The sequence below is a fragment of the Ailuropoda melanoleuca genome, chromosome 3 (assembly GCF_002007445.2).
Source record: "Ailuropoda melanoleuca isolate Jingjing chromosome 3, ASM200744v2, whole genome shotgun sequence".
Lineage (NCBI taxonomy): Eukaryota > Metazoa > Chordata > Mammalia > Carnivora > Ursidae > Ailuropoda > Ailuropoda melanoleuca.
Genome location: NC_048220.1, coordinates 86323274 through 86346966, shown reverse-complemented (window position 1 = coordinate 86346966; position 23693 = coordinate 86323274). Strand labels below are relative to the sequence as shown.

The 23693-nt window shown below is 46.0% G+C and overlaps 1 protein-coding gene across 3 annotated transcripts; it reads left to right on the top strand.

Moving 5' to 3' along the window:
- BNIP1 (BCL2 interacting protein 1) lies at positions 1-22966 on the top strand. 3 transcript variants are annotated; one of them, XM_034656727.1, is made up of 6 exons: positions 1-1139; positions 3252-3344; positions 5025-5116; positions 7573-7674; positions 8494-8612; positions 16593-18795. In XM_034656727.1, the coding sequence occupies exons 1-6, from the start codon at positions 1056-1058 to the stop codon at positions 16838-16840; spliced, it is 738 nt and encodes a 245-aa protein (XP_034512618.1). In that variant the 5' UTR covers positions 1-1055; the 3' UTR covers positions 16841-18795. The 3 variants fall into 3 exon arrangements, with proteins under 3 accessions (XP_034512618.1, XP_019652737.1, XP_002916970.1); XM_019797178.2 differs by lacking the exon at positions 16593-18795 and adding an exon at positions 18802-22966 and having other exon boundaries at positions 634-1139; XM_002916924.4 differs by lacking the exon at positions 16593-18795 and adding an exon at positions 12143-16586 and having other exon boundaries at positions 685-1139.
- Positions 22967-23693: the final 727 nt, after the last annotated feature.

Genomic DNA, 23693 nt, shown 5'->3' with positions numbered 1-23693 from the left:
TTCAAGTTGGGTAACTTTGGGGCAGGGATGTTCAATTTTGGTTTGTTTCACTTTGATCTACCTACTCTTAGTCCATCTACTGATCTGTAAAACGGGGGTATTGCCTATTTCAAGTAGGGTTGAAGGATTAAGAGAATTACACAGCTAGGCATTCAGGTCTTCATAATTTATGCTTGCTGATGTGAACAAAAGTAGATGGGGTGGGAGCAAGAGGGGGTAAGCATTCTAAGAAAAGGGAACAGCACATTCCAAAGCTACAGATCCAAAAAGAGCTTGAGGAATCCAGGAGAGGGATGGAGTGAGGTGGCCGATGGCCTTGAAGAACAGCTAAGAAACTTGGACTATTTAATAATAAAAGTAAAACAAAAGAGCCACCATTTGTTGAGGGTCTGCTCTTCATTATTTCCATCAAAACTATTCTAGCGAGGTAGATTTAATAAATCCAACTGTACACAAAAGGAAATTGCCAGGAGCCGTAGAAGAGGTATAGGCTGGAAGGTGACTTCATCAGTTGTGATTTTAGAACCCTTGGACCATGTGTGTTGAACTGACACGGGGTGCTCTAAGAGACCTGCCTTGAATTCCATACATTAAAAGAAGTAATAACATTTTTCATTTTCTCATTTTCTCTACAATTTATATTCACTGTACAACATATGAAAAATATAAGAAAATTTAAACACATACAAGAAATTGTTAACTCCACCTTCCAGAAACATCCCAGTTGATACTTTCCTTCCCGTCTTTTTTTTCCCTCTATGCAAAAAATATGTAGTCATTAGAATGGGCTCTTAGATAGGTAGATGGGGGAAAGCCACTGCTGAAACGCCCTTGATACTCCTCTTCTTCCTCTTTGTTTTGTTAGGACCACACCAAGAGGCGAGGCTGAGCCCATCCGAGTTTTCAGCGAAGTCCCCAGGACTTACCGACCTACCCTCGCTTGCCTCAGGCCGGTCTCTAGAGGGCGCTGCTGAAAGACCGGGCACGGAAGGAACGTGACGCGGAAACCCGCTTAAATTTGGGCACCGCCGCTGCCCGTAGCCGGCGTCCTCAACATGGCGGCTCCGCAAGATGTCCACGTCCGTATCTGTAACCAAGAGATTGTCAAATTCGACCTGGAGGTGAAGGCGCTTATCCAGGTATTCCCGGGACTCCTGCCGGGCTCCAGCAGCCCTAATCCCAGGCTCCGCTGGCCTCCTGTGAGCTCGGCGGTCTCACTCCCAAGCTTTCCCCTCTTGGTCAAGTCTCAGGTCGTTGGTCCCGCCCCATGGCCGGCTACCCGGTTGTGGTCCCCCTTAGGTCCGGTCTCTTTGACCGTTGGCCCTGATTCTCCATCCACTTGCTGTTGTGTTGCCCTCTTCTGGACACTTCCATGTTCCCTGGTCCCAGACCAGGCTTACCCTTTGTGGCCCCCGTTGGCCCCTCCCCCACACACTTCTCGACTGGGACCACCACGCAACATACCTGTCACCCTGGTTCTCCCCGCCTTCTGTCACCGCCCTCCCCATCATTTGGTGGCGTCTTGGGGGCCATAAGCCCCGCCCCCTCCTGGCCCGCTGAGCTGTGTGCGGTGTCCCGTGGTACCAAAGGCCTCCTGACACGGGAGGCACCCGGTGAAATGAACTTAACCTAGACTGTAGTTGTGACTTGGTCAATAAGGAAATCGGGTAAAGTACCAAGGCCTGAATCAGAAGGCAGATGGTGGCAAAACTGCGACCGGACTGGGGAAGTCAGCCTAGAAAAGGGACCTAGGGAGTATTTACAACTTCGTTTAACAGATGGGGTAATTGAGATGCTTTGCCTTAAGCCATTTAAGGGTGGAAGGCAGCAGAGCAATAACCAATTGGCATAGGCAAGAGTTAGGAATGTAGAAATAGTTCCTTGAATTTAGCAAAAAAACAAAAAACAAAAAACCCAGGAGTTTTTTTAAAGATTTTATTTATTTATTTGACAGAGAGAGAGACAGCCAGTGAGAGAGGGAACACAGGCAGGGGGAGCAGGAGAGGAAGAAGCAGGCTCCCAGTGGATGAGCCTGATGTGGGGCTCGATCCCAGGATCACGCCCTGAGCCAAAGGCAGACACTTAACGACTGAGTCGCCCAGGCGCCCCAACCCAGGAGTTTTAAACCTTGGTTTTAGGCAAGTCACTTCCCTTTCCAACAAATGTTACCAAACATGAGATGTAGACTCAGAATTTGCAACCAGCTCTGGTAAAAAAGTGAAAGAAGGTAGGATTCCCCGTGGAAACTAGATGCAGAATAAACCAAAGTAGTGCCTTATCGTGGTGCAAGGAAGTGTGATTTAACGAGTAAGCCAGAGAACAAATGAGGAAACTTGATGCAATCATTTAAGCTTCTTCAACTTCGCTTCTTCTCCGTACACATTGCAAAACTTCTGGGATGAGTCTAGAAAAATAAATTTAGGATTCATACAAATAAAATTGCCTTTTCACATAATCTAAGTTGCTTAAGTTCCCTTTTGTACTCTAATATTTGGATTCTGGATTCTCCTAACTGCTAATGAGAAAGATTGATTATACCTAGATTTACTGTACTCTTACTGTGTTCCAGCTCCTCTGCAACATGCTTTATGTACATATATGGTCTGTGTGGTAGGCAGTGTGATGAGGAAACTGAGGCACAGAGAACTCAAGTGACTTTTTGTTACACAGCCAATAAATTGCTACAGCCAGAATTTGAAACCACATACTCTGGCTCTAGGGCCTGCTCTAAAACCTGACCCCAGTAATTTTGAATGTCCAGAAACAAATTCTAAATCAATCCTTGGACATGTCTGCAAATACTGTGATTTATAGTAGATGGTTTGTAAAATCAGGTTGAAGTTAACCTTGTCCTATGATGCCAGGAATTGAGCATCCTGATTTTCAAGTTGGAAAGATATAAAGTTAAAGTATCACTTTTGGATGTCCATTCTTGTAGAACATACAAGCTGCTTTAAGCCTTTTTATACTAACCCGGTGGCATTTTGTTAAACTTTAGGAACTAATAAGTAAAGACACTGTGTTTCTTTTTATGCTTTTATATTACCTGCTCAAAATTAAAGAGGTGTGAGAGAAATGTAAATGATAATGTTTTTGCCTGTGTTGCAGAGGTAAGCAGCAAAGATCAGGACAAATTACAGTCAGTAGGCCAGCCTTAGTTGTGGTCTGAGCCAACTCTCTCACTGTACAGATGGTATCATTTCATTTCATTGCCTCGAGAAAGGCCTCTTCACCTTTTCAATGTCTCCTAGGATATTCGAGATTGTTCAGGACCATTAAGTGCACTTACTGAACTGAATACTAAAGTGAAAGAGAAGTTTCAGCATTTGCGGCGCAGGATACAGGTGAGTAGCTGCAGAGCTGAGACGTGGAGATTGGGTAACAATGAGGAAGCTCCGTCCTGGGAATCACCTCCGCTTGAGAGCTGTCCCGGTTCTTTAGTGAAAATTTTGACAGTGACGGTAACTGTACTACCGTGCTCTCAAGGTAAAAGTGAGGAATTTTTGAATGCATCGCAGTGTCTCCTAGGGTTTTTTTCATGCTGCGCTTTGCCTAGCTTCTTCCTTCCTGTTTCTGAGGTCTCCAATCACTTCATATACACATATAGCACTCCTGAATCCAACTAAGGTATATGTGATATCTCAAAAACCACTGGAGTGAGAAGTACCCATTTGCATAGCCTGTTTCTGCTGCTGTGCCCTAATGAGAATAAGATGGGTGCATGGATCTGCCCGTTCCTGAGTGGGTCTTGGGGCACCCGGTGTCACTGCTCGTGGTACTGGCATATAAAGACCTGTGCTTTTCCTGTGATGTGGCCCCAGATGCCAGCCAACAACTTTTGTTGTTGTTTTTTTTTTAAAGATTTTATTTATTTATTTGACAGAGATAGAGACAGCTAGCGAGAGAGGGAACACAAGCAGGGGGAGTGGGAGAGGAAGAAGCAGGCTCATAGCAGAGGAGCCTGATGTGGGGCTCGAACCCATAACGCCGGGATCACGCACGCCCTGAGCCGAAGGCAGACGCTTAACCGCTGTGCCACCCAGGCGCCCCAACAACTTTTGTTGTTTAACAGAAGACAGTCTGTTTCAAAGCTGGAAGAAAAACTGGCCATTCGGAAATAGTATGTTTGGGTCTTGTGTGTTGCCTTCCTAAGGGATTTTCAAGGCAATTGTGAAAATAAGTAGTTTTTGTCCTAAGAGTTCACTTTAGAATTTTTTTTTTAAAGATTTTATTTATTTATTTGACAGAGATAGAGACAGCCAGCGAGAGAGGGAACACAAGCAGGGGGAGTGGGAGAGGAAGAAGCAGGCTCATAGCGAAGGAGCCTGATGTGGGGCTCGATCCCATAACGCCGGGATCACGCCCTGAGCCGAAGGCAGACGCTTAACCGCTGTGCCACCCAGGCGCCCCTCACTTTAGAATTTTAACAATGTCACTGAACCTAGCTGATCTTTTTGCCTCCATCTCTAGCCCTGATTTAATCATTTAATTTTTTATTTTTGAAAGGCTGTTACTTTCATATGTTTTATATATATGAATGTAGGCATGTGAATATGGGCACAGAGTGAAACCTTCAAATTGTTTGCTACCAGTCGATAATGAAATAGGTACAGGGATTGAGAGTGAACATTTAGACATGTAGCAGTTTGATATTTCCACTATTTCTCAAAATGGAACCACGGGGTTCCTATTTAGTAATTTTTTATTCCCTTTTCATTCCAGGTGTGCCCTAGATTACAGGAGTGAATCTCCCATTCCAGGGCAGCCATGCATTCCTCAAGGGCTGACCACTCTGGTTCTTAGTTCCCTTCTCTCCTTGGGGCCCTGGGGATTATCCTTACTTTCTTGCAAGTCAGCTATATATTTAGAAGGATGTTTGTTCTATGTTACCTGGCATTCCCAAGTGTTCTCTTTTAGGAGGGTTTTCAAGTGCTATTGTATAGCCTGCCTAGAAAGAGAAGTGCTCTTTGGTTTTTATATTGGCTTTTAAAATCATTTTAATATAGAACTCTTTTCCCTCAAAGGAGCTCGAGCAATCAGCTAAAGAGCAAGACAAAGAGTCAGAGAAGCAAATTCTGCTCCAGGAAGTGGAGAATCACAAAAAGCAGATGCTCAGGTAGGTGGGGCCTGTGCTGGGTCACTTGCTCCCTGGGACGCTTGTACGAGGTTTGCCTAACAAACTTGGCTTAATGATTTAGTTGTGTCATTTATACATGGACTGAATGTCCTCTCTAGATCAGTAGTTCTCAAAGCAGGGGCCAGCAGGGGTTGTTGGTAGGTCAAATTGTGTATAGTTTACAAAAGCCTATTTACCATTGTACTGTATTTTATATTTTTAAGACAAAACCAAAAAAGTGGTTGCTTTTGTAGTACAGGGTCCTTTTTCTTTAAGGATAATTGCTACCAGAGAAAGTCCTACTTAAGACGGACCAAAATTTAGAAAGCTTTGAATGGGACTTATCTTAAAAAATGAAACCCCCAAAAATGTAAATAAGGTGAAGCTATGTTAAATAAAATGGTGGTTATCGTTGTAGCTGTGTGTGAACCTTTGCTTATGTAATTGAGGTATGTGCCATTTCTGGGTATTGAGTTGGAGGACTTTCCAACAAAATTGTCTGATGGCATGAAACAGTACCGTCCCTTCAATTTGACTTTTGTATCGTAATCATAAAGAGGGTTGTTCTGGCAAAAATCTTCAAGGGCTCCGTCAGCTTTCCCAATCCTCTGGTAGCCAGGTCGTTCTCTTTTGAAGCCCCTGCTCAGTCATCCTTCTGAGTGTTCCCTTCATCCTTATTAATTGCTCTAACTCTGCCAGACCTATATTTGTCCATGGTTTTGCTTCTGATTTGAATAATTCTCCAGCATCATCCTTGCTGACAGCAGCTGTGTTTATAACACCCAGCAACAGGAAGAGACTGACAAAGATGTGGGCATGGTAGAGGATAGAGTAAGTAGGGAGGGATGTGTGAGTGGCAACCAGTGTTAAAGTGCGTGGCTCAGTCGTAATACTTTGTGTCACGATGGTGTTTGCTTTCCCTCGGCCACCAAGGATACTCGGATTATAAACACTGAGTCAAGAGGACCCCTTGTATAAAGTATAGTAAGTTACACCAGATAAGTTGGGCTTACCATGGGTTGAAAGTTGAGAATGACCATTCACGATGTGGAGTTACAGGGGAGAGAGAGAAAGCAGTAAATGAATGCTTTGGCAGTTGTGTGTGAAAACTGGTTGTGCTTGCCTGGGTTATCATGCTTATCACACTGTACAGCAAATATTTGTTTGCTTGTCTTTCTCCCCAGTAAATGTGAGCCCCTTGAGGGCAGCCACTGTGACTCACTCATCTCTGTGTTACAAGGTCCCGCAGAACCCCCTTCCTAACAGTTCAAAAATGTAATTGATTCTTTTTAAGTATCAGGTGTGAAATGGCATAGCAGATGCTGTTCCAGTGGCAGAGAGCTCCTTTGAATGTTTTAAGCTCCGAGGTGCTCTTAGAAAAACACCCTATCATTTCCCTTGCCCTGTGTTTGACTGTAAATATCTCAGGGGTTAGCGCAATTGATATGAACCAGCTGCCTAAGAGTTCTAGTGCTTGAGTTTGATTCTCCAGGGGCCCAATTAACATTTTTATAGTCCATCCACAAAGGCTGCGCTGCTAGCCCCAGGGGCTGTTCACCAAATTTGAGTTGTCTCTCATAAGGGAGATCGGGTAAAGAATGTACATAAATCACATCAAACTGGGCCCTGTTAATACATTGTGTTTATCTTGTTCATGGTTGTTCTGGGTGTGTAAAGAACAGCAAGTCTTAAAGAAATATTGAGCAAAAGGAAAGTGCTGAATCACTATACTGTACACCTGAAACTAATATGGTACTATATGTGAACTAACTGGAATTTAAATAAAAACTCAGGGGCGCCTGGCTCATGGCTCAGTTGGTTGAGTCACCAACTCTTGATTTCGGCTCAGGTCATGATCTCAGAGTCCTGGGATCGAGCCCTATGTCAGGCTCTGCACTGTGCATGGAGCCTGCTTGAGATTTTCTCTCCCTCTCTCTCCCTCTGCCTCTCCCCCTGCTCTCGCAGTTGCTGTCTCTCTGTGATTTTTCTACCTATCATAATACCTATTGATTGGCTAATGGGCCAGAAACTGTTGTTCTAGGTACTGGTGATCCAAAGATGAGTAAGACTTGGTTCTCAAGAAATGGAACCAACCGGTGCACCAGGCAGAGAGCATTAAAATGTTAGCGATGACTTGACAGAACAGGGCCTCGTGCACCCAAGGCTAGTTTGACATCTGAAGCCATTGCTGGCTGTAAACACAGGAAAGGGACAGCTACAGGCAGTAGGACAGTAGGAGAACATCCCAGAGGCACCTCCAGGGTCCAGACCAGAGATGCTGTGGCCTGAGCTGGAGGAGTTGCTGGGGCAACCAAGAGGAGGAAATGGCGGGAGGTGCAGATGGACTCTGTGGACCACTTCTGGGTGGCCTTCCCTGTCACTGCTTTGCCAGAAGGAAGAACTGCTGTGACTTGATCTGACTGACAGAAACTCATGCATGACCCTTCTGATTCCAGCAATCAGACCTCATGGAGGAAGGCTAATCTCACTTGCAAAATTGCTATCGACAATCTAGAGAAAGCAGAACTTCTCCAGGGAGGAGACCTCTTAAGGCAAAGGTATCTGTCTTTTTATCTTTCTGGGCCCTGATGATAGAACAGATAGCAATTGGCAAGGTGCAAAACCTGCGTAGGGAACCCCTTCTTGTTTTCAGTGTAAAACTGGTACTTAATTTTATCATATAGGCAATATTTTTTGAAGTATGAAAGAAATACATGTTTATTTGTAATAAACTGGTAAAATAAAGAAAAATATTAATGACAAAATGAAACCATACTGTCATTGTGTTGCACGCATTTTGATATATTGCCTCCCACCATTCCCACCATTTTTTTTACGAAGTCAGAATCATACCATATATAAAACTTAGTGCCCTGCTCTTCTTCACATGGTATTATAGCACAAAGCCTTGCTTGTTGTTTTAGAAAACTCTGTGAACAAAGTTTTAAGAGTACATAGTATTCCCTTGTATTAGCTAATTCCCTGTTTGTGTGTGTTTACTTTTCTAGTTTGTCAGTAATGTAAATAATACACAAGGCCATATCTTAGGACATAAGGCTTTGTCCACATTTTGGATATGTCCTTTGGAGAGATTCCCAGGGATGAGACTATTGGACCAAAGGCATAAGTGTTTCTAAGGCTCCTAGTACCCTAACACGTATTGCCAAATTGCTTTACAGAAGGTAGCACCAGCTTGCGCTCCTGCTGGCAGTCTCCAGGAGTGTGGTGTCAGCATGCCCCTGCTGGTGTTGACTGTGATCATCGATATTTACATATATGTTATTTTGATGGATAAAAAAATGGAATCTCATTTGAAGATGGGGTTTTCTTACACCCAGGCTTTTGTTGACATTCCTCCTCCCACTCCGGACTTGTAGGAAAACCACCAAAGAGAGCCTGGCCCAGACCTCCAGTGCCATCACGGAGAGCCTCATGGGGATCAGCAGGATGATGTCCCAGCAGGTCCAGCAGAGCGAGGAAGCCATGCAGACGCTAGGTAAAGCCGGACCTGGAGTTAGAAGCTTCTCCCAGACACTCCAGCTCCAGAGTCCTTGCCCTGGCACCTGCCACCAGGCTCTTCCACCTTTGCCCCCTATCCCCACCCTCATCCCTAAGCTTAATGACCTGTGTGTCTTCTCACTTCTTTGACAGTATGGTGTTGCCCAGAGTGGGGTGTGTTGCTCTCATCTCTCTTTTTGATTTTTATGGTTGTACTAGAAGACCGGCACGGCCCTGTCAAAATGTTTCTCCGGCAGAAGCACTCCCAGGGTCTTATGTGAAAAGCAGAAATCCCCAGGCCTTCTCCTGGAGACTGGGTTCCCACAGGGCTGGGGGAGGGGCCTGAGAGTCTGTTTTTTTCTCTGGAGTTCTGTGGACCCATGGCCAGGCAAGTTGGGGAATCATTGCTTGGGAAGATGTTTAGTGTATCAGCTGCTGGTTAGTCTGCTAGGGCCTCAGCTTACAATTATACCGTCCAATGTTATTTTTACTGTGAACTCCTTTTAAAAGATACAATCAGAGGCCACAAAAGAAGCCGCTCGAGCATCTGGTTCTCTCCAGCAGCTTTCCCATGGTGTCTCCCTTTTAATGCGGAAGAGAATTGGCCCTCTTCAGGGTCCTCTGTATTGGAAAACAGAAGGAGAGAGTTTACTGTTTGAGACAGTTTTGGAAGATTTCACAAAGAGACAAAAGCAGGGAGCATGGTACGCAGTTGTCAGCTTATGGCCAATCTGGTTTCAGCTCCACCCTTCCTGGGCCTCCGTCTGGATTATTTCAGAGCAAATCACAGACATCATCTATAAATATCTCAATATGTCTCTCTAAAAGATAAGAGACTCTTGAAATAAAAAACAAACAAAACCAAACCACAATACCATTATCCCCTTAAAAAGTATCTATAATTTTGAGCCACTTCTTTTACAGTGTGCTATTCAAACAGGAGGAAGGAAAAGGAAAGCAAGCAACTTGTCCCCAAGGTCAGTCCCTGTGTTTGAAACTTATCTGGGCATTTAGGCTCAGAATCAGCCAGTCACCTCCGCTACATGCGTGCTGGGGGTGGGGCTTAATCCTTGGGAGAGGCCTGGGAGAACGTGCAAAATAGCAGGCCACCTGGCCTTTGAATGGAGGGCTTTTCTGCTTTGATGCAGATGACAGACACCCCCCTCCCCGCCACACATATCAGAAATAGATGATACAGTTAAGTGGTGAGAAGGGTGCACAGATGCTGATGGCTTCTGGGGTGTTGAGGGCTGTTCTTAGGGCCCATTTTGTGAGAGAGAAAACTATTGAAGAAAGAAGAATGCAATTCTTAGTCCTTTCCTTACAGCTCACAAATTCAGCTTGATTTAAGAGCCTATTAGGACTACAGTTTTCTTAAAAAAAACATATTAGGGATATAATTTCTGGAATTTGCTGCAACTGGGTGGGGTAGTATGGGGACAGGAGCGCCAGGGAGTTGGTGGTTCTTGGGTATGGGTGATGGGCACAGGGCATTTCATGATACTGTTCTGTCTCTTTCGGTGATGCTTTAAAATTCTCTGTAATAGGAAGTTGAAAAAGGCCTATTAGATTGTTTTGAACAGGCTCTTACTTAGGTTTTTGGGATGGCAGTAGGCATATGGAGAAAGGACCGAGAGGGTTTTTGTTATCTGAGTGTTTATTTTCCCCTTTCATCTGCCTTTATATAAATGCTGCTCTGTTTCCTCTGGTAATTTCTTTTACTTACTGACTTTTTTTTTTTTAAGATTTTATTTATTTATTTGACAGAGATAGAGACAGCCAGCGAGAGAGGGAACACAAGCAGGGGGAGTGGGAGAGGAAGAAGCAGGCTCATAGCAGAGGAGCCTGATGTGGGGCTCGATCCCATAACGCCGGGATCACGCCCTGAGCCGAAGGCAGACGCTTAACCGCTGTGCCACCCAGGCGCCCCTACTTACTGACTTTTAATTTTGTGAAAAGGTAAAATGCATTACCTGGTTAAGAAAAAAACCTCTAGGCCTGCATCGTCCAATAGAAATATAATGTGAGGGGTGCCTGGGTGGCACAGCGGTTAAGCGTCTGCCTTCGGCTCAGGGCGTGATCCCAGCGTTCTGGGATCGAGCCCCACATCAGGCTCCTCTGCTATGAGCCTGCTTCTTCCTCTCCCACTCCCCCTGCTTGTGTTCCCTCTCTCTCGCTGGCTGTCTCTATCTCTGTCAAATAAATAAAAAATCTTTAAAAAAAAAAAAAAAAAAGAAATATAATGTGAGCCACATATTTAACTTTAAATTTTCTAGTCGGGCACATTAAAAAAGGTAAAACGAAACCTATGAATTTATTGAACCCTTTACATATGAAATACTACCATTTCAATATGTAATTAATGTGAAAAACTATTGAGATATTTTACCTTCCTTTTTCTCATACTAAGTCTTTGAAATCGTGTGTACTTTGCACCTAGGGACATCTCTGTTTGGTTACCCACATATACATGCTCAAGGGCCACCTGTGTCTTGGGACTGCCATCTTGGACTGCACAGCCCTGGACAGTACAAGAGAGAATCAAAAGATAGCTCTCTCCTCTGACCTCCCCCTGACCCCTGGCCATCAGGTCTACTCCCTAAGGGTAACTGCTGTTACCCGTTGCTCTTATATCCCTCTGAGACCCTCCAAGCACGTATAGCACAAGCAGATTAAATATTGTTTATTCTCCTCTTTTACGTAAATGGAAATTTTCACATATGCTCTTTCACACCTCACTTTTCCACTTAACAGCATATTTTATTCTGTGGATGTTCTGATGATGTTAGGCTTTGGGAGAGAATCTTGCCAGGTAGACCTTCTTACCCAAGTGTCAGGCTCAGATACCCATACTCAGAAGTATATTTGACTCCTGGGCACAGTGAGCCTTAAGGCACATGTTCCTCCCCTTAGATTTCATACAGTGGCCAGAGCATAGGCGTGACATCTTTAAAACTACAGCAGTGTCCCAGGACTGAAGCACTGATATGTGTGGGGGCTGGTGGCAGGGCCCAGCCCAACTTGTTAGGGTCCCACCAAGAGCAGATCTGACTCTCAGGGGTCCTGGCAGGGTGCACCTCAGGTGGAAAGCCTTGGGTAACTCCTAGTATCTGCCCCCAAAAGACCTCATAGTGCCTGGCCACAGTCACCTGGGTTCGTTTTGGGGCTGGTGGTTCTCACCAGCACCTGCTTTGGAAAACTGAGATTAATGGGCAGGAAAGGGAAAGGAACTCTATTCTTTTTTCCTTGGTGATGTTCACTTGGAGAACGCCTAGTTGTGGCCCTGTGACATTGTATATAAACAAACCACATCACTCAGAGCTGGAAGGGACCTAGGGAGGTGCTTTCCTTAAAATATCCTTGTTCCTTGGTCCTCTGGATTGTCTCTGCTCACATCTTTGCTTACGGCTGACGGGAACTTGCTACAGAGTGCAGTGTTATTTGCTGGTAACCCAGCCAGCAGAGCAACGTCTTTGGATTTGGTGCTCTTCAGTCTCTGAGTCAGGCTCCCTCCCTCTTTTGTTTCAGCCAATTCTTCCCGGACTATCCTGGATGCAAATGAAGAGTTTAAGTCCATGTCAGGGACCATCCAGTTGGGACGGAAGCTTATCACAAAATATAATCGCCGAGAGCTGACGGACAAGCTTCTCATTTTCCTTGCCCTGGCCCTTTTCCTTGCTACGGTCCTCTATATTGTAAAAAAGCGGCTCTTTCCGTTTCTGTAAGATCTGGAATTACCAGCTTTTGCCCTTTAAACTCCAGTGTCAGGATCCGGCCATGCTCCTGAGCTCTGGCCCAGGCCGCCAAACCAGTGCACACCTCTGCAGCCTGCTCCAATTGCTCAGCAGGTGGACTGCGGACACAGCCCCCCAGCTTTCTGCAGGCAGCTGGTTGGCCTGTAAAGGACCAGTAGAGCAAGGGGAGGGAGGCCTGTCATCGAGACACCTACACGACACAGGGACTCCAGGAGCTGTCACACAGTGTGTGTGGCTGTCACATGGGGCACGCAGAGGCCAGCCTTCAGAACTGGATCCTCCTCTCTCTCCTTCTCCTGCTGTAGCCTTAATGCCAGATCTGGTGGAAGGAAGAGAGAAGTGGGGAGAAGAAGAATAAGGAGAACTTATGTCCATTCCTTGAATAAACTTGACTATATTTAATAGAATGAAATGCATGTGGATTTATAAGGTATCCTTCTAGGAATCTGTGTCCTGTTTTTGATGTCCAGGTTTCTAGGACATGAACTTAGATCATTTATTTGTTCCTTCAAAAAAGGATTATTAAGCAACAGCCACATGATGTTGTATTATAGACACTGCTGACCGTTACAAATACTTGGTAAAGCAGCGGTGGTTCCTCCCTCGGGGAGCAAGAAGAACGAGATCTCATAGGCTCTAGGAAAGCAAGTTACAAAAAGCCCCCACTGGAGGTGGCTGACACTACATCTGAAAAGGCTCAGGCGGACATGCTTCTCCTGCTATGTACAGTGGTGGGCCTGGCCTGGGGGTGTGCCGTGTCTTGGGGGCTGGCCCATGTCTTTCTCTTTGAGGTCCAGAGCTAAATATAACCATGAGAGCGGGGCTAGTGATAAGCTGAGGCCTGTCTGGGCCTGAGTTCTGGGGGATAGTAGGGCTCAGGCTGGGAGATGTTAGTGTCTCCTTGTGCTATAGGCCTGGCTGGCCTCACAGATGAAATCCCAGCCTCCCTACTATTTATAGCTCCAGAGGCCCTAGGAGGTGTAATGTGGAGGCAGAGGGGAAAGTGGAAAGAACATGGACTCTGAACCTCGGTTTTGAGTCTTGGCTCTACTATTAAAGGACCATATGACCATGGGCAAGTTACCTTTTGTCACTAAGCCTCAGTTCCCCCACCTGTAAAGTGGGGGTGGTAGTCCATGTAGACATTTGTAGAGTCAATATGAGAATCAGACAAGAATGTAAAGTAACAAGTGCAGCTTCTGTCTGACTGGACAGTGGGCTTCCCGAATGGGGCCACCTCCAGGATGCTGGGCCTCAGTGAAAACTGGCCTGGGCGCCAGAAGTTCTGTTTAGATCTCCTTGAGCACAGGGAGGGTGTCCGCAGTTAAGGCTTCAGTTAGGAAGTGCCAGATTGTCACAGGACCAAGTGTGTAAGAGATTGGCTGCACACCTCAGACTGACTAGTTTAATGGTCATGTTCTAAGTTAAAAGTGTGTGTGTACAGACACTTCTATATGTATCATTCTTAAACAATTTCTGGCCTCAGAAGACACTCAGTGCAAAATATGCATGCATGTGTCTTATTTATAGTCAAATTAAAGCTGAGAATAAAGCACAGATGGGAAATTCCCACTCAGATTCCAGCTGTAAGTGCAGCAGATGGATGTTATCAATTTAGGATTTTCTTGTCTTAACATTTTTCTTTACTACTTCCCACTAATTGTCAACATCCTCCTTCCAATATGGGAATGTGTGGGCTCTGTACTCCTTAAAAAATCTCCCTTTGACTTTATTCTTCTTTGACTTGCTTCCTTCTGCAAATAGGTTGAACTTGAAATGTCATCAATAGCGTTATATCTTGCAACCCCAATCAGCCAGCCACCAGGATTCAAAATCATCCCCAAGTTGGCTGGCTGGGCAGAAAGCAGCCATCGCCACGTTCGACCATGAGGGGGCAGTGTTCACATTTGCTCTGTGGTCTTGCTGTGTTGAGGACTCTCCATCAGTCCATGTGGAATGCTCTTACGGATTTTTTTTTCAGATACCAGACTTAAAAAAAAAAAAGCCATACAAATGTACAAAGTTTACAGCTTTAGAAGATTTTTCATAAATGATATTAATTTTTACTGTTAACAGTAAGGCAAACTTGTATTCTACCTTTTGCTTAGATGATGGTCAGGGAGTTAAAGGGATAGAGCAGCTGTCAAGAGGGCATCCATTCAGGTATTTACTGAGCACCTACTTTGTACCAGGCACTGTGTTAGGTACAGTCAGTGAAAAAAACAAAGATTCCCTGTCGTCATGGAACTTACGATATGTGGGGGAGCATGGGCAGATGATAAACAATTAAGATACTAAATAAATTATTCATTCTCTTAGAAAATAAGTGTTTTAGGGAAAAGTGAAGCCAGCTAACGGAAACCTGGAATGTAGGTGCAGGCATAGGTTTGCAGTATTAAGTAGGGTGGTCAGAGCTGGCCTCGTTGAGGAGGTAAGATCTGAGCAAAGGCTTGTTGGGGAGGAAGACATCTTAGCCATGTGGACTGCTGAGGGAGGAGGGTTCCACACAGGAGCCAGCTAGAGCTAGCACAAAGGCCTACAGTGGGAGCATCTGTGATACTGTGATTTATCATCAGAAATATAGATTTGGTGTGTCTGGTCCCGGCACAGAGCTGCTAAAGCCCTTGGACTTTTGTGCAATGAGAGTGATAAAGGTTTCTTTTGTTATCTTCTTGAGGTGACTTTTGGAAAGCACTAAGGTTCGGGCTGGTTGCCAGTGGGCTCAGAGGAGGGGAGAGGGGCTGGAGATTGAGTTCAGTCACCAGTGGCCAATGATTTAATCAGTCATGCCTGTGTCATGAAGTCTCCACAAAAACCTGAAAGGACTGGGTTCAGAGATCTTCTGGGTTGGTGAGCACGTGGAGATGGAGGGAGGGTGGTGCACCTGGAGAGGGCATGGAAGCTGTGCGTCCTTTCCTCATGCCTTGCCCCTACATCTCTTCTATCTGGCTGTTCGTGAGTTATAGCCTCCTGTAATAAACGGGTAATCTAGTAAGTAAAATGTTTCCTTCATTTCTGTGAACCTCTCTAGTGAATTAATGAAACCCAAGGAGGAGGTGATCATGGGAACCTCCCATCTATGGCCTGTTGGTCAGAAGCACCCATGACAACCTAGACTTGTGATGGGCAGCTGAAGGGGGGATGGGGTTGCAGTTTTGTGGGACTGAGCCCCTAACCTGTGGGATCTGATGACCAGGGAGGTAGTGCTCGAATTGAGTTGAATTATAGGACACCCTGCTGGAATTGCTTGATGTGGGGAAAACCCCACCCATCAGAAGACACTCTGATGTCTTCTGAAAAGAAGTGCATCTGTGCGTGCACCGGAGCACGACTGGTGGGGGAATAGCAAGGAAGCCAGTGTGACTAGGGCGGAGTGTGAGGAGTGGTAGAGAAGTAGCACAGGAGAGCAGACGGAGCGGGAACAAAATCATGAAAAGCCTGGTAGGTCACTGGAATGATTGAGCTTGTACTTTGAGGGACATGGGGAGCCATTGAAGCCCACGAGTGACTTGATATGACCTATGCATTGATAACAAAGTGAACGAGACAAGTGCAGAGCAGGGTGGCCAGCTGCGAGGACCGTTGCAGATGTCCAGATGGCAGATGATGGTGGCTTGTGCCTGGTGAGAAGTAGTCATATTCTGGCTATATTTTGAAGATAGAATCAGTAGGATAAGGTTTCTTGAAGGCCTGGATCTCATTTTGGAAGGAGTGAGAGCCAAAACTATGAAATTCCTTTTTTTTTTAATGTCCTTTTATTTTTAAGTAATCTGTACACCCAACATGGGGCTTGAACTCACAACCCTGAGATCAAGAGTCACACGCTCTACCAAGTGAGCCAGCCAGGTGTCCCAAAACTATAGAATTCTTGGCCTAAGTAACTAAAGGAGGAAAAGAGCAGGAGTTGGGTTTTGGACATGTTGGGCTTGAGATGTCTGTTAGACCCCCTAGTCAAGATGCCAGGTTCACACGTGGTTATGTGAGTCTGGGGTTCGGGAGAGCAGTCACGGCTCGTGGTATAAATTTGGAAGAGGGCACATAGATAGGATTTAAAGCCATGAGGTTGGATGAGATTGCCCAGAGATATGAGTATAGATAAAGAAGAAATAACGACAAAAAAGAGGAACCAGCACATGAGACTGAGGAGGAATGCCCAGAGACAGAGGAGGCACTCTTACCGGTTAGACTTCTTAGGGAGTCTGTTCTTTTACTCCCCGAAACAGGAGACTTCCTGATCTACAACAATCTATGTTTTTCATCATCGTCTTCATCATCATCGAAAGCGTCTACTGTCTGTCGAGTTCCACTGTGTGTTAGATGCCTGAGGACTGCATGTAAATGTGTGCCCCCCTTGCCTTTAAGGACAACACAGAATGACAGTGATGCCTGTGCACTGGCTGCCATAGGGACGTGTGGAGGGAGGGCGCATTGGTCTGCGACAGGACGTCGAAGGAGGTGCCTTCCCCCTTGAGCCACTGCTCGGTCTTCTCCCCTTTACTGCTCAACTTCTCTGACACAGTCTGTCTCCTCACCTCCCACTCCCCGGCCCACTTCAGTCTGCTTTCTGCTGCCGTCACACTCCCATAAGTAAGCCTCCCTGGGGTCACCAGTTCCCTCCAGGCTGTTCATCTGAAGGATGTGTGCCCCCCCCCCAGCTCATCCTTAGCAGTTGTCGACCATGGTGGGCATTGGTTCCTGCCAGAGACCTCCTGCTTCTGTGATTCCACACTCTCTGTTTTCCTCTTGTTCTCTGGCAACTCCTGCTCACTCTTCGGTCTTCATCTCTTCAGCCTGAAGTGCTGGCTTAGTAGAGCTTCTTCCCTCTTCTCCTTCTATGTATTCTCTCACAGGCAAGGTCATCCTTACCCCCCAGTTTAACAGTCAGCCAGAGCATCCCTGTCAGTAAGTTCCAAGTTCTGTCTCCATTATAGACTCTCAGATGAGCTCCAGATCTCTGTCAGCTCTGCCTTCTATCATCTCGATTCAGCTGTCCTGTCTGTGAGACTCCTCCTCTTCAGGAGGGACCTCTCCCTCCCAGGCACTGGCCTGGCTCTTCTCCAGCCTCCCTGACTTCCCTGACACACCTCCCATTTCCTCTCCCAGGCTTCCTTTTCCCTTCACCAAGCCCATCTGCTTCACACCTCTTGCCACCAGCCCAAGAGATGAGACTTCATTCAAAGGTCAATATTGTTCTGGAGGAGGCTGATACAGTGTGTTAGTGGATTTAGGAAGTCAGAAGACTCTGCTGGAGGCAATTTGGCAGGGTGACCCAATTTGGATATTTTTCTAAGGGAAAAAAGATGGTAGTAAAATGTAAAAGAAATTCCTTAACTAATGGTGGTCTCCCCCTGGGGCCCTGCCTGAGGGTTTGCCCAAGCTGTGTTTCTTCCCTAAACAAGGGCAGAATAAAAATAGCTGGGGGCTAATCTAAGAGATACCAGCCAGGAGTCTCAGCAGTTGTCAGGAATGAAGGGCTGCAGGCTGGGGTGAGGGGAGGGGTGGGTGTTATCTACCCCCCCAACCTCCCCCCCCCACCCCAGTCCCCAACACCAGAGCCCCAGGGCTCGTGGTACAGGTCAACTTGCATTTTCAATGGCCCTACAGTGCACAGGGCCCCAAATCTGCCCTTTGGTGACAGAGGGGCCTGGGTTCTAATTGTAGTCTTCCTGGCCATATGCCCCTGGGGAGGGATCGCCCCTCTGTTGTTTCCTCATCTGGAACACTGGGATACCTAATAACATTGACCTCTTAGGGGTGCTGGGAAATTAAAAGACAAAAGTCACCGAAGAACTCACAGAGTGGAGCTCACACAGTCATCCGGTTGGCCACTGCATTCATTCCCAGAACGTGGCGTGATCTCATTCCCCTTTCTTTTTGAAGCTTTGTTTTTGGGGGAAATGGTGGTTAGGTGAGGAGGATGCTGGGGTTGGCAAGGAATCAGGCCCAAGGATGGAGCAGAGTTTCTTGAATGGCAGAGAGCTGAGTGGGACAGAGCAGGTGGTGGCAAACTGGCCATCTTTCTCAAAACATCCAAAAAAAAAAAAAAAAGTCAATGGGTAGAATTAGCTCAATGTAAAATGTTCTGTTTATTATTATTAAATCTTTGCTCTTCTCCCCCCGCGATCTTATTCACTGGCAAAGAATGCTCCTGGATAAAATGAATCCATAAAGTAGTAAATGAATATGGACTGGAAAATGAAGAAATGGTCAGTCAATTTTAATCTGACAGCTTAACTGGTATGAACAACAGGAGGGCTCCCGACAGAAATGTCAGTTTCTAAGAAAGGAGTTCTTAGTTTGCAGATGGGTCTGCCATTGCATTCTCTGCCACTACCTGAACAGTGGATTCAAGGACCAAGGGGAGGTGCGTTGTTAGACTCTGCAAGCTCCTGGCTGCCTTTCGGAAATGACCTAAACCCGCTCCACCCCCAGATCCATTCCAGAATCGTCCTGTGTGTGTGCTTCAGCTACACTCTGTGCTGGGCACTCAGGACAGAAGAATGAGATTCCACCAGCCTCGCGGAGCCCACAGCCTGTTGGAGACAGAGCTGGAGCTAGATAGTTACCCCAGAAGGTGGTAAGTGTCCTAAAGGGAGCCACAGGGGCCCTGGGAGCACAAAGTGACAACTCCTTTAGACTGCTTAGAAGCAGCAAATGGTAGTCAAGATAAAATGAATAATAAGCAATTATAATGAGGTCCAAAAGCAGTGCTTGGTGAGGTGTTCAGTAGGTGATGATGTTAATAAATGTACTGAGTGCTTACTAGGTGCCAGGCACTGTGCATTATTTCACTTAATCCAGGATTCTGCCAAGAGTTCGTGTTCTTACAGCTGAGGCAACTGAGACCCAGAAAGGTCCAGAAACAGACTCAAGGTCACACAGCTAGTAACTGGTGGAACTAGGGTTCAAACCCAGACAGCCAGGCTCAAGAGTCTCTGGACTTCTCCCAACAGTAGGAATGAGAGGCCGACAAAGTTCTGGGGGCAGAGGCCCCTCGACGCAGACGCTGCCCAGCAACCATAATGATCTAAAGGGGAGGGGAGGGATGGAGGAATGGAGGGTGCAGGGTTCGCGGATCCCTGCTGAGCCTGGTCAGCACTGGAGGTTCAGGAACGGGACAGTCACCCCAGCAAAAGAAAGAATTCACTGGCTCCCGTAATGGTAAGTGGCTTTAGACACAGCTGGATCCAGGTGCACTAACAAAGATGTTAGAAACTTGTCTCCTTTGGTCTCTTCCCCTATTTCCCTCCACTTGGCTTTCTTCTGAGGTGGACTCTGACCAGGTGGCAGGTTTCCCCCTTCCTCCGTGGGCAGCTTCAGACTTATATCCACTTAGCTTGGAGTCCCTGAAGAAAGAGCCTTTTCCTTAAGAGTTCCTGAAAATCCCTCGGTGGGTCCCTGCACGAGTTCCTGTGGCCAGGGGCCCAGGATGTCCTGATTGGTGAGGCCCTGGGCCCACGGCCAGCATGGGTGTGGAGTCCACCCCTCTTGGACCAACCACAGAGTGGAAGGTGGGAGGGGGGTGGTTCCTGCAAAGAAATAAGAGCAGTTGGGAGGCCTTTTTGCCAGTACAGTGGTGTTCGTGCCGCAGGACGTGTGGGGGCTGAGGCTTATGTCCTTTGTACGAAGGAGCATACTTTTACCAGTGGATTCTCTTATTAGGAAGGCAATATCTGTTGATTGCAGGGAAATTAGAAAACATATTTAAGCCACACAAACTCCTTCTTGCAAAGATGTGAATTTATAATCCCATCTAGAGAGAATTGCTGGAAACGTTTGGGAGTGGATGCTGTATTTTTTTTCTTTCTTCTTTTCTACCTTCAACATATATGGGATCATGTTGTATACCCTGGTTTGTTGGTTTGTTTGTTTACTTTTAAAAATAGTTGATCGAGCCATAATTTATAATAAACTGCACATAAACTGTACAATTTGATGATGTTTGTCACGTGTACCACTGCAGTCAAGGTAATGAGCATATCCATTACCCCCCAAAATGTTCTGGTGACCCTTTGTAATCTTTAGCGTGTGTGCTGCTGATGTGAGCACATGCCCCTTTGTAATCTGTTTGCCACCACTGCTCCCCTGCTTTCTCCAGATGACCACTGATCTGCTTTCTATCACTATAGACTAGATTGTACTTTTCATCACTTTATATAAATGGATCATATATGTACTGTTTTGGGGATGTGGCTTTCGTCACTCAGTGTAATTATTGGCCTTTTACCTCGGGATAATTATTTTGAAGTTCATTTGTGTTGTTAAATGTGTCGATAGTTCCTTTTTGTTGTTGAGTACTATTCTATGATATGGACTTTGTTTATCCGAACTGGATAATGGACTTGCACAGCCATGTCCATAGCAGCGTTATTCCTGTAGCTTAAAGGTGGAAATAACCCAAGTGTCCCATCAGTGGATGAATGAATAAACAAAATGTGGTTATACATACAATGGAATATTACTAAGCCTTAAAAAGGAATGAAATTCTGCGACACGCTCCATGGATGCCGTACTTTGACGACATTACGTTGAGTTTTAAGCCAGACATGAGAGGACAAGTACTGTATGATCTCACTTATACGGGGTACCTTTCGTAGTCAGATTCGTAGAGACAGAGTAGAAGGGTGCTGCTGTTGGGGGAGGGAGAAGAGACAATGGGGAGTTACAGTTTAATGTTTCATGGGGACAGAGTTTCCATTCAGGGTGATTCAGTTTAGGAAAAGTTCTGGAGATGGTTGGTGGTGGTGATCATACAGTAGTATGAATGTGCTTAATGCCACTGAATTGTATACTCAAAAAGGGTTAAAATGATAAATTTTGTGTTATGTATGTTTTACCACAAAGAAATTGTTTTAAAGGAGAGGGTGGATTTCCCGGCCTCCCCCTGGAGCGGCTCCAGATCTGAAGGAGAGCTGTCAGAGCCTGGGCAGCTCTGGGACCGCGTCCTGACAAGCCCTGACTCCGAGCACTCGTGGTCCCAGCACCGTGCCCCTGCTACCTCCTGTCTCTGCTCCTCTCTGGAAGGCTTCATTCGGCCTCTCAGCCTCTTCCCCTCAGCAGGACATGTGACCACTCCCTCCTCTGGGATTTAGGAAGCCAGAACTTACCCACATTTAGTAAGAAAGATACTAAGGAAGGATCCATGGAACGCAGACACCAGAAACCTCAAAGTCATGTTCAAAACTCCCTTTTTCATCTCCATATTGTCACCTCCAAGGGTGTGGCCATTCTTTTCCAAAGTGAACTTTCCTTTGGCTCTCCCTTTTCCTACTGCCGTAATTGGACTTGGGCTGGCCTATTGTATTAACTTTTTTTTTTTTTTGAGGGGGGTGAGGGCAGAGGGAGAGAGAATCTTAAGCAGGCTCCATGCTAGTGCAGAACCTGACCTGGGGTTTGATCTTGATCTCTCGACCCTGAGATCACGACCTGAGCTGAAATCAAGAGTCCTATGCTTAACCAACTGAGCCACCAAGGTGCCCCACGCAATAACTTGGTCTCCCTACCCTAGGCTCTGAGGAATGCGCTTATTTAAGGTGAAGAAACTTACTACATTTCAAGAATGTGAGAGTGAATGGAGAGGAAGGTAGGCAAGGTCATGGAGGAAGTGAGGGGAGAGTGTTCACCTTGGGAAGGGGGTTCAGGTTCCACTGTAAGAACATTTCGAGAGAGTGTGTGTATGTGTGGAGGCATCTGCTGTCTCTGGTTTCTCTTTCATGACGGTTCATGGTGGGGTTAGGGGTGCTGAGAAGATGGACAAGACGGACTCATGGAGTGGTGGGTAGGATGGCTGGTAATGCTGAAGCATTGTGGAGGTTCTGGGAACTTTAGTTGAGGAAACCACTGTGCAATCACTTTAAAAGATGTTTGCAAATTTCTTGACATTCTTCCCATCAAACGGTATAGTCTAAGTCCTCTCCCCTTGAATATGGGCTGAATTTCATGACATGCTTCTAATAACAGACTGCAGTGGAGGTGACGCTGTGTGACATCTGAGACTAGATCATAAGACAATGTAGCATCCATCTGGCTCTCTCTTGGGACACTCAACCTTAGAACCCAGCCACCGTGCTATGAAGATGCCCAGGCCAAACAGGGAGGCCACTTGCTTGTGTGGGAGCCCAGCTGAGGTCACTGCTGACAGCCAGCATCAAACACCAGGCATGTGAATGATGAGGACTTCAAAATGCTCCGGCACCAGCCACCATCTGACTGCAACTGCATGAACATGAGAGGCCCCAAGGAAGAAACGTCCGGCTGAAGCCCATGGACCCCCAGAACCATGAGACAAACAAAGGCCGAGGGTTGTTTCGCGCCACTGTGTCTGGGGTGATTTGTTACACAGCAGTAGTAGCTGGAGCATGCAGCCAGACTGCCCTCAGAACATCAGTTCCTGTGGTTGACATTGTCCTTATTGAAGGAACATTCATTTTTTCATGGTAAAGTAATTCATTCTATGGTAAAAGCGATACAGGGTCATGTGAGAAAATTTGGAAAACACTGACAAATTCAAAGAAGAAAAAATTACCTGAAAACCTACTACCCAGGAGAATCCCTAGCACATAACAGGCACTCAATAAATATTTACTGAGGAAGTGAATGAACCTGCTGACTTGCCCCCCCACCTCCATTTTGGGGCATTTAGGTGGTTCGCCATTTTTTGGAATGGTAGGTTTTTGACTTCTGCAGTTTACTGTGCCAAGCAAGATGGAAGCAGGGCATGGTGAATCGGTTGGGCAAGCCATTCTAAGGTTTGCAACCTTAACATTTGTCTTTCCCAGGTAGAAAAACATTTCCTGGAGCTTTCAGCTTCCTCTCATCTGGGGCGTTGACTCACCCCAGCTCAGAAAAGAGATCGCAAACATCTTCCTTCTGGAAAATGGATTTACATAGGAAGGTGAGCTTTCAGGGGTAATATTTATATCCATCTTTCAGTCGTGCTGCTCATGTTACTCAGCGTCATGCTGACTTCAAACACTTCTCTCCAGCAAGTATAGACGTTGCCATCAGCTATTCTCAGGAACAAATGTGGTCATGTAATCCCAGGGCCTACAAAGAATGTGGTAGCAACTGAAACCAAATTATTTAACCATTTTCTGAACCAAAAACTGGAAAGCAAATAGCAGAGGTACTTTTGAGCAGATAATATTAGTGACCCAGAATTTTATCAATCCTCTGACCAAAATACATCCAGTTCCTTCTGACTTGAAAGAGTCCACTCACAAGGTTAATGTTTTTCCTTATATATTTTAACACACTCAACATTGCTTTCTTCCCTAGTGTCTTGCAGTGATGTAACTGGTGGAAGCAGAGCAGAGTTTAAGGGG